The sequence below is a fragment of the Dama dama genome, chromosome 19 (genome assembly GCF_033118175.1).
Source record: "Dama dama isolate Ldn47 chromosome 19, ASM3311817v1, whole genome shotgun sequence".
Lineage (NCBI taxonomy): Eukaryota > Metazoa > Chordata > Mammalia > Artiodactyla > Cervidae > Dama > Dama dama.
In genome coordinates this window covers 90,240,098-90,250,749 of record NC_083699.1, presented here as the reverse complement: position 1 = coordinate 90,250,749, position 10,652 = coordinate 90,240,098, and the positions used below count along the sequence as shown (strand labels likewise).

At 37.6% G+C, this 10,652-nt stretch overlaps 1 protein-coding gene across 2 annotated transcripts in view; it reads right to left on the bottom strand.

The window, feature by feature from the left end:
* Positions 1-1,715: 1,715 nt before the first annotated feature.
* Positions 1,716-10,652, bottom strand: part of RASA2 (RAS p21 protein activator 2) — a 119,703-nt gene continuing 110,766 nt past the window's right edge. For both annotated transcript variants that reach the window (XM_061167736.1, XM_061167737.1), the window contains exons 20-24: positions 9,065-9,147; positions 8,013-8,221; positions 7,197-7,300; positions 6,665-6,854; positions 1,716-4,783 (exon numbers count right to left, since the gene is read on the bottom strand). In XM_061167736.1, coding sequence (XP_061023719.1) covers positions 4,756-4,783; positions 6,665-6,854; positions 7,197-7,300; positions 8,013-8,221; positions 9,065-9,147 — 614 coding nt within the window. In that variant the 3' untranslated portion in view covers positions 1,716-4,755. The remainder of the gene's footprint in view (positions 4,784-6,664; positions 6,855-7,196; positions 7,301-8,012; positions 8,222-9,064; positions 9,148-10,652) is intronic.

Genomic DNA, 10,652 nt, shown 5'->3' with positions numbered 1-10,652 from the left:
AGGAGGAGCATTCTTTCTTTTGGTAAAGGGGACTGACATGATATGAGCAGTGCTTTAGAAAGATTGATCTGGAAACTAGGTATATGATGGGTTAAGAAGGGCAGTTTGGTAATTGGTGGAGAAATCAGGGGAGGGCATTCAAGGCAGAAGCAACAATATGAACACACTGTAGAGAAAGAAACTAATAGTATATATTTACAAGATTAATCAATCTAATTTGAACATGAGGAGTTAATAGAAAATGAAGTTGGATAGGTGTTGAGATTTTTCTGTAGTATTAACTACAAAAACAGGTGTTTGCACTTTCAAGTGTACAAATTTTATTGACTATGCCTTTTCAAGCTATGTCTGAGCCCTCTATCTCCTCAGGGAGATTCTGACATGCCTCTTGAAGCATCCCTCAGTCCGCCCTGCACCAAGTCTGTCTAAAATGATGGGTGCTTTTTTAACAGTGCAGTGTGGCCTTCTCAGTTCTGGGTGGAGTTGAGAATATGTGTTAAATTTGGAAAACAATGTTGTCTACTCTAGACAGAACTTTTTTTGATGAGCAAAAACTCCCATGTATCTAAGACCATGTCAAAAAGTAGATCAATACAAAGAAAGCACAAAGACTTTGATAGAATGAAATAAAGAGAATTTGACACAACATAGAAAACTAAATGAATCCAAACAGGGCTTTAAGTAGGTTACACCTTCTCTGCTGCTAATGTAATACCTAGACATAAGCTTAAAACATGGCAGCAAATGGCTCACCAAACTAAGATGTCACATGGCAAAATGACAAGCCAAAGAGTGAGACTTTCAGCCACAAGAGACTAAACCTCAGGTGAGAATGTGAATGAGGAATGAAGACCCATGGTCTCTGGACATGGGTCAGTTTATTTCTACAGTACGTCATGTACACCTAAGGCAGGTATTCTCTGAAGGAACACACTGGCCACTGAGACTCAGGGTAGTGGGGAAACTCACACCGGAACTGCAACAGGAAGGGACTCTGCTTGGCCTCAGGGGGCTCTTATTTTGGAATAATGAAACTTGAAAAGGGAAACCCACCAAAAATATGGTCTCCTCTATCTGAAGAACTAGCTTGTATCATGAATAAAACTTGCATAGAACCTCTTGATGTTTCTATTCTAACGTCGTCGAGTTCAACAATGTCCTTACCAATTTTTCTAAGGTCTGTTCTAATACATGGGCTCACGTGCGAGTCTGGTATTTCAACAAAAATAAGATGCTTAGGAGATTCAGAACCCTAATCCTTCATCTTTACCAACCTTCCAATTCCTCTGGCGTTGCAGGGGCTAAGTCTTATCAAGGTTTGTTTAGAAATAATAAGAGGCTGCTGAGGGTAGTAATGGGGAAGATCCTGACTCCTTTCACTGGGGGCACAAGTCAGCTCTAAACTGTGGACTCAGATGCGTGGAATATACTCCCACACACTGGACATGCATGGCTCTCGGGAATGATGGGTCCTGCATAGTACCTGTACTTGGCAGGTCCTCAAGACAAGTCTGCTGAAGGAATAAACAAGGACCTCGGTCCAAACAACCAGGCCAGATAAATGCCGCAGATTTCTGCACCCTTTTCAGATGGCTTGCTCTTCTGTTATTGGGGCTCCTCACCTGCTATTCCCTTCCTAATAGGTGAGTTACGGTCATTCTAAATGAGCAGAAATTCTCACATCAGTGAGAAAGTGATGTCACACAGAGAGTGAACAGGCTTCTTGTAATTTATTTGTTATCTCCAAGCGACAGCTACAAAAGTTTTTAATTTTTATAATACTCTTGATAAGAAAATAAAATTTAAATACAAATACATTCTCAACAATACAACATGGTTACACAAATTCACTACATTAAGTTTTGATAACTTACATTTTCCAACTGGACACTGTAAAAACCAATATTTACTAGCAACATATTAATTTCCAAGTTAATAAAAATGGAAGCAGATAATATCAATTGAGACTGGTCATTTAACTCTAGAATGAGTCCTGTAGTTTTCACATACTGTAAGGACACATAAAAGGCTTTGTAGCTTTTTGTCTTTACAGGATGTACCGTTAGAACAAATTAAAGGTGCTTTTACTTAAAATGACATCTGTCTTCTAAAACCTGGCATGAATAAGCCTTTCTGAAAACTGAATGAAAATAGGCTTCAGAAATAGAAACAAAAGCTACATCATTCATCACCCCCTTTTTTTTTGTACAATAAGCAAAGTCTTGTTTTGACACTTAAATCATTACCCGTGATATTATAAACATATTTCTTTGGCAAAGAAAATAGTTCAATTTGATAAATTATATTCCTGGGAGTGAAAAAATGATGCTATTGCCTATTATCATATTAAATGAATATTAAAAAACAAACCTAAACAAAGAAACAACAACAACAACAAAACAAGTGACACACCACGGTAATTCCAAATGATGGAAATGGCTAAACTAAGAACCAAACTGGCATTTATGGCAAGAGTTTCTCTGTATCTTTCTTTCTCGGGGTTTTCAGGGCTTTAGGGTAGAGTGAGCTGCCATGTATTTTTCCAAGTTTGGAAAAGGGAGAGAAAGCAGATCAGGTAGTAAAAATCAAAGTACTCATAAGTAACAGTGGAGGAATGAGGCCCTTGGAAGCAAGTGAAAGTACCTCGGTTATCTTTGGGTCCCACTGACATGGTCTCTTATTTCAGAAGACTTTCAAAGAAAATTTCATTTCACATTACTTCTTCTTAGGCTGTGCCAAGGTGGTTAATTCCAGTCAAACTGGCTGTTTAAGAGTGAAAAAAAGAACTAGTAACCAAATTCTTTTCAAATTCTGAGTTACATATTCAGACAGCCTTGGTCCCCTTGAGAACACTGTGATCTTTAAAAACAGTCATAACTTGGTATTATGTTACCAAGGGCTTGATATTAGAAATGTCAGAATATAAGTCAAGGAGCCACTAGAGAGCAGTGAGTGGTGCCTGGCAGTGCTCACACGGCCTTTCCAGGCAGACCGGCAGAGACTCTGAAAAGGAAATTTCAATCTGAATAAAATTCAACAGTGAGAAATGGACTAAACGGTAAAATTCTTTCACACTGATCAATCAGTGGAGTTTATGGAATCTACAAGCTCATAAAATTTAAAAGACTTTTTCAAACTTGTCTTTAAAATGGGCCAGGAATAACTTAATGCAGACTAGGACTGATCCTTAAATAAAACTGATTTTTACAAGTCCTTAAGAGAAATACATTGCTTAGTTATAATCATTTATGGAACTCTGATTGTTTGCCAATGGTCTTTAGAAATAATTACCCAGTAATATTATAATTTAAAAACAATTACTCACCAATAACATAATTGGCAAAGTGTATCTTGAAATATAGCTTATGCTAAGGGAAACAAAAAAGCACTACTAGCTAGACTTACATTTATAAGTCACAGTTTTTAACAGAAACATGTAAAATACTCCAAGGTTCAAAGTACCACATTTAGAAAATGTGTTGGATTTAAAAACACATAATAAGAGTACCATGGTTTTTAATACTGACGAAGCACAGCGTATCCCTCTTAACTTCAAGGTGGCAACTTGCTTCGATTGCTTATTTACAGTTATGATTTTTAGGATAAAGGTAAATCATTAGGGAAAAACAGGATTCAAACAGTTGCTTGCCCAATTCCATTTGGCTAGCAGGCAATAAGGAAACAGCAGTGAAATATAAACATATTCAAGAAAGCATTATTTCTAGACTTAAACACTGATCATTCAACTGATCATAAAGGTTAGATACCATGGAGTATCTGAAGTATAATCTGGGGTCGCCCAGATGAGTAAAGTGCGCCGAGTGACTGTCCTCGAGTTGGATCTCACCCTCACGTGGGGAGGAGGGCATCCCATGGTGGTGGCCCTTATAATAATGGAGTAACGAGTGAAGTCGAATGATTGTACCACCACCTGTCCCCGTTGTTTACTTTCTCTTCTTTTTCAGAAGTGAAGTCCTTAGAAGTCACAACAAACCTGAACTCTCAAATCAAAAATATGAGTACCTGATGTTTAAATGGTGAAAAAAAATTTAGTGGTCTGGTTTTCTTTCATCTGCAATCACTCATCCCACATGAAAACACGATGCAGACAACAGTACATGTTCCCTGATTTCTCCTGTCTGAGCTCTGTTTGCATCTCTAAATAGGTAACAGGGTCCACCAACTTTCAAGAATGCTGTGGTAGTTTTCTAAAGTTTGTCACTGTCCCTAATGTAACCTGTAATGACCGATGGGCCAAAGGAAATCTTTTCTGTTTGTTTTTTTTTTTTTTTTGAAGAGGAAAGGTCTAGATGAACTAAACGGAAAGCTCTGAATAGTCATGGATTGAAATTTTCTAGTAAAACACAATGTTGGCAGTATAGAGCAGGCACTAATGGTAGTGAAAAGTCCACAGAACATGGAGTGTTACAAGAAGAGATGGTTTCTTGCTATGGAGGAGTTCTCCTTTTGTTATAAAGCTTCTTTAGGAAGAGTCTTTCTATTAAAAAGAAGTTGCAGAAACATGGCTTTCGACACATAAGATATGAAGCGAATCCTGGGTTTTAAATTCTCTAGTGAAACATCACACCAGAATTTCCAAACAGTTAGTTTCAATTATTAAATATTAAATACAATGTGAATGCAGATGACAGTGAAGCCGATGTTCATTCTTAAATACTATGAACAAAATACACGATGAATTGAGAAACTCCAATAAAAATATTTTCCAGTTCTTCTGAGTCAATTGGCCAAACTCTAAAATATTTTCCCGATTGGATTTTCCCTAGAAAACAATAAAAATAATTTTTCAAATGTTGAAAAAAATTGTAAAAAGTAACAAATATCTCACAGTATCCAGTGTCTGTAACTCTCTCCTGACAATCTCTCATGCCAAGTCCTATTTCACTGATTTAGCAAGCTTTTAGTGAGTAAATGTCAGGCGCTATTTTAGAAACTATGGACACAGAGGTGAAGAAAAATGACAAAACCCTTGGCCCCGTAGAGCCTATATTCTGGTACAGAGAAAATAAGATAAACAAATAAAATATTTAGCACAAGAAAGAGTGGTAGGTTTTAAGAGAGAAAAAATATAATTGGAAGGGGTACAGTGTGTGTGGGTATGGTGGGGGAGAATACTATTTAGGAAGGATGCCAAGCACTGGCTAGAACCTCATATGGAAACCTGCCATGGCTCCAAGAAAACTGGATTACTTTACTGTTGGAAGAGAACAAAATATACTAATGTAGAAAAGACAGTTACAGGATGCTTACAATAACCTTTTTAATGTACTGAGCCTTCCATCTAGGCAGAACACGAATATTTATACCTGTCAAACTGATTTTCATTGTTTATAAAACACAGTTAAAATGATCAATCCACGTAAGTTAAGAAAAATACTTAAAATGGTTGGGGCCAAGATTCAAAGCCCCCTTATTAATCAGCTCTATGGCTTCCCCGATAGCTCAGTTGGTAAAGAATCTGCTTGCAATGCGGGAGACCTGGGTTCAATCCCTGGGTTGGGAAAATCCCCTAGAGAAGAGAAAGGCAACCCACTCCAGTATTCTGGCCTGGAGAATTCCATGGACTGTATAGTCCATGGGGTTGCAAAGAGTCAGATATGACTGAGCAATTAAAAAAAAAAAAAAAAAAGACCTTGGGCAAGGCACGTAACTTCCCTGGGCCTTAGCTTCTCTAGCTGTGAAATGGGAGTATAACCGTGTTGGGCTGGTGTGAGGATCAATGAGAGGGTGTGCATCGTGGCAAACATTTATCTGCTGGTCCAAGAGCCACCCGTTCCTATCCACCTCTGTGCAAACAGACGCCTGATTCTAGTGCTGGTGCTGTGCAGCCCCCATGGTTCAGGGGAACCTAGGGTAACTTTAGACAAGGTTTCTTTCCTTTTGAGGAAGAAACAGCTCTTTTTGCCTCTAGACACTGTATTATAAACGTGAACTATTGCAGCCCAGCTGTGACCACAAGGGCACCAGCCTCAGGAAGACAGAAATCATCTTGTTGAACATGGCTGAGTGGCTGGATCGTCCTTGATGATAGTGTTGAGCTGAACTAGCTAAATGTAGAGATCGGGACTTTTAACTTGTGAGATTAAACATTTTCCTATTATTTAAGCCATTGGGATTTTCTGTTACTTGCTGCACAAAAAATCTAACTGATGGGAGGTAAAGTACTTTGCACAGTGTCTAGTGGTGAGGAGGAGCGTCCTTAATAAATATTAACTGTTGCTGTTTCTGTCAGTGTCCATCTGCCTCTGAGATGGATCCAAAGCATCAATTATAAAATACTTCTGGCACTTTCAAAGCTAGCGTTTCTTGTACTTAGGATGTATAAAGGTACTGTGACAGATAAAGAGGAGGATCAGTAAAAATCGAAATAAGAAACTACTAAGTATTCAATTCAATGATTAAATTGAAATATAACATTGAAAATGAAGATAAAAGCACTGCCCCAACACAATGAAATGATGCTCGAATTGAAAAAGATCCCTGCAGGAGTGACTCAGAAGATTCCTGCACAAGAGAAAGGTTCTAAGTTGGTCTTGAGAGATGAAGGTAGGCAGGAGACCTGCACTTCAGGTGTGAGTAGAGGGTAGCAGAGAAAAGCTCAAACTATATTCAAAAATGTCTAAAGTATCTTAACAGTACTTACTTGCTGCCGTATTTTGCACTACTTGATCTTTTCTTCCTATACTTTTCATGAGGTTCATCTAGCTTCTCTATGACACTTTTTATTTGTTGAATTGTCTTGAAGGTTGTTACAGAATCCTCGATTACAAAGTTGGAATAGTCATCAGGCTCTTTCTGTGGTCCTTGATAGACTGCTATAGTTCCACAAGCCTCTACAAGAAGAAATGAAATCTCTGATCAGACAACTAAATCCATCAAGGATAATCTGTAATATAAATAAGAACTTTTCAAGATGGGCTCAAGCTGGGAAAAGTTCCCTTGGAAATGCAAAGACAACCAAAATCCATACATTTTATTAATTATGATAATTACATTTATGCAACAACAATACTTTTACTTAAAAGAACTCCCTTTGGGAGTTTGTCAGCTTCCATCAGGTAACATTTTGATAAATCTATGAGTATCTTTTGACTTTAAAGTAATGCCAAAGCAACACTTCAGGAACTGGTAACAAAGGATCATGGTTATATAAAAGAATTTAATTATATAGTTACCTTCCATTTTCTGCAGCTTAAGTAAACTGAGGGTAAAAAGGGAGTAAATTCTTTCTGTTTCTCTGTCTTCATCAATATCTATTTGGATATCTGCAGGGACACCACTATGTAAAAATGAAATAAAAGACGTTGGAAAAATATCATTTTGTTAACATGCTAAAGACTTCTGATGGTTTGAGACTGAAAACAGAAACACAGAATTTTGTAAAAGGAACCTTAGGAATCTAGTCTACCTTGATAATAACATAGAATAAAATCCTTAGGTTTGGTCATTATGTGACTATACTCAAAAGGAAGAGGATTTTAAAGTGTAATCATTTTCATTACCTATGCTTCATCATATTACTTTATAAAGTCTGTAAAGCTACCATGGCTGTTCCACACAATTAGAACAAGAATGCTAGGCTCTTCTTCCTCAATACCTTGCTCAAGTTTGCACATCTATTTAAACACTGCCCTCCTTTTTTTGACTTGTGAAACCACAATTTATTGAGAACATTTTCATCACCCCAAAAGAATCGCTGTATTCATTAAGTACTCCCCACTGCCCCCTCCCTCTAATCCCTCACAACTGCTAATCTACTCTGTCTCCATAAATTTACCTATTCTGGATACTTCATGTAAGTGTTACCCTAAAGTACATGGCCTTTGTGTCGGACTTCTTTTAAGCATGTTTTTCTGGCTTCTTTCCAGCATGTTTTCAAGGTGCATCCATGCATGTATCAGGACATCATTCCGTTTTACGGATGAATAATGTTCCATTGTATGAATACAGCACATTTAAGACACTGCCTTTTTAATCAAAAAGAAACTTACGCAGTACATGGCTTGCAGCCGAGCGCATTTTCACTGGTCTCCAGACAGCAGAGCCAGTTTCCGTTTAGATATGCGGAGGGGTGGTAAGAGCTGAGTCTGTTCTGATTGCATCGGCTCACCCTGCAGAGCACATCTATCCATTCATTAGCTTCTACACAATTATTTGCCTGGACATAGAGTGGTTTCTCCGTGTGTATCACTTGGAACATCTTCACAGACAATTAAGACAAAAAGTTAGTCTAAAAATCAAACACAGTGCAGAACACAAAAAGGTACATAACAGAAATATAGTTTGCATGGCTAGGTAACTGTAGCTCAGGTATACCATAAACTGTTATGTCCCCAGGACTGTTTGAGTTACATGGTACTAAACAGTATAATAGAATATAATTTTTAGAAACCACACAAGTCCTAGGGAAGGGGCTTTCATACAAATAGGAATAAAGGGAGAGAATTTCAGATAGAGGAAAACCTATGGGTAAAGACAGCAGTGGGAAAATAGAAACAAGGAAATCATTTTGGTTACTTGAGTGCACTGGTATCTATTGGTATGTACTGAAGGGCAGCAGAGGATTAGGCTGCATGGACAGGCTGGGACTATATTCTGAAGGTCAAGCTGAGAAATCTCATAAAACTCAAGTATTGAGAGAAGTTGTTTAGTCACTCAGTTGTTTCCGACTCTTGTGACCTCATGGACTGCAGCCCACCAGGCTCCTCTGTCCATGGGATTTCCCAGGCAAGGATACTGGAGGTGGTTGCCATTCCCTTCTCCAGGGGATCTTCCCAACCCAGGGATCAAACCTGCATCTACTGCACTGGCAGGCGAGTTCTTTACCACTGAGCCCACTGAGTAAAGAATTCTTAACTGAAAAAAGTACCTTTCACTTAATAGGTGAGGTGGACTATACAAAGCATCAACAGTGATGGACAATTTTAAACAGAGTTTCAGCTACCAATTATAAGATATTAATGATTAAAAACAAATACTAAACCTCTTTTAAAATTTTCAGCTAATATATGCAGTTTAAAAAACTTTAAATTGTGTAACTTACATTTTTCTTGTTGAAAGAGCTCTCTTCCAGTTTTTCCACTGCAAGAATGTTTTTCACTGGAATTGTGTAAATTGCATCTTTGCCTAAATTATAAAAGAAGATAAAATAATTTTCATCAGGATAAAGGCGAAAGGTTAACTCTATATGGTTTAAGATTATTCTCTTGACAGTGGGTGTGTAAGTAACCTACAGATTTCCAAATGGTGCATAATAAATGGTGCATAATAAATGTTTTATGGACCAAATGAATTTTCATTGTTTTCCACGATGTGACTTCCTCTTTATTTAATTAAAATTAAAACATTTTCCTTGGACTGCAAGGAGATCCAACCAGTCCATCCTAAAGGAGATCAGTCCTGGGTGTTCATTGGAAGGACTGATGCTGAAGCGGAAACTCCAGTACTCTGGCCACCTCATGTGAAGAGTTGACTCATTGGAAAAGACCCTGATGCTGGGAGGGATTGGGGGCAGGAGGAGAAGGGGACGACAGAGGATGAGATGGCTGGATGGCATCACCGACTCGACGGGCATGAGTTTGAGTAAACTCCGGGAGTTGGTGATGGATAGGGAGGCCTGGCATGCTGCGATTCATGGGGTCGCCAAGAGTTGGACACGACTGAGCGACTGAACTGAACTGAAGTGAAAACATTTTCATGGAAAAATTAGGGAATAAATTTAATCTCTGTAGAAAATAAAAATGTTATTGTGTTTTGTAACATTAATTATATGGGGACTGAAAAAATACGTAATTAACAATAAAGGCCTACTCAAAACTTGCTGAGACATGGAATTTTCTTTCATGGAGTTATTACATAAACAAAGAATCTGACTGTACCTAAGTGGATTTTTCTGCTTCTCCAATCTAATATTTAATTAAGGCACTAACCCTCAAAACAATTATTTGAAACTGAAAAATTGTTCATTTATATTGCATACTGTCTGGTCAGCTGACTAGAGCTACCAAATTTACTTTAAGAGGTACAGGGAATGAAAATAAAAATTTTATTTGGTAGAGTCAATCATTAACCTAATTTAAGAATTTGGAAATTTGTTTGCTAAAGGGGCTCCATAATAGCATGAGGCTACGATGCATTTCAACTTAAAATTTACTTGAATAAACTACATTCATATAGTCATAGAACTAAGCAAATATAATCATGAACTTTTCTGGTCATTTACATTATAAAATGTGGTTCTTAGGAAATGAAAGCTTTGCTTCCCTCCTCCCAACAAACTTCAGTTTAATGACTTGTCGGCTGAAGTGCTGAAGGTGAAGATCTTCTATAATATTCATGGATTAATGTACAGCTTTTGGGTTAAAGACACTAAAAATGTTTTCTTTATTGAACAGAGAGATTAACAAAGAGTATTTGCTAGCTTAGTTCCTGCTATAAAATCTAAAACGTGTAATTCAAGCAGATATGTGATATACAATACATTTTAAAGTCACTTAATTTAGCTATCACGTTTATCCTATACCAGACACTGTCTTAACCACTTGGGATAGAGCAGTGAATAGAACATAGAAGGCCCCAAATGAAGTCTGCATTTAGGTCTGCAAAGACTGATGAAGGACAAATATTAGGTA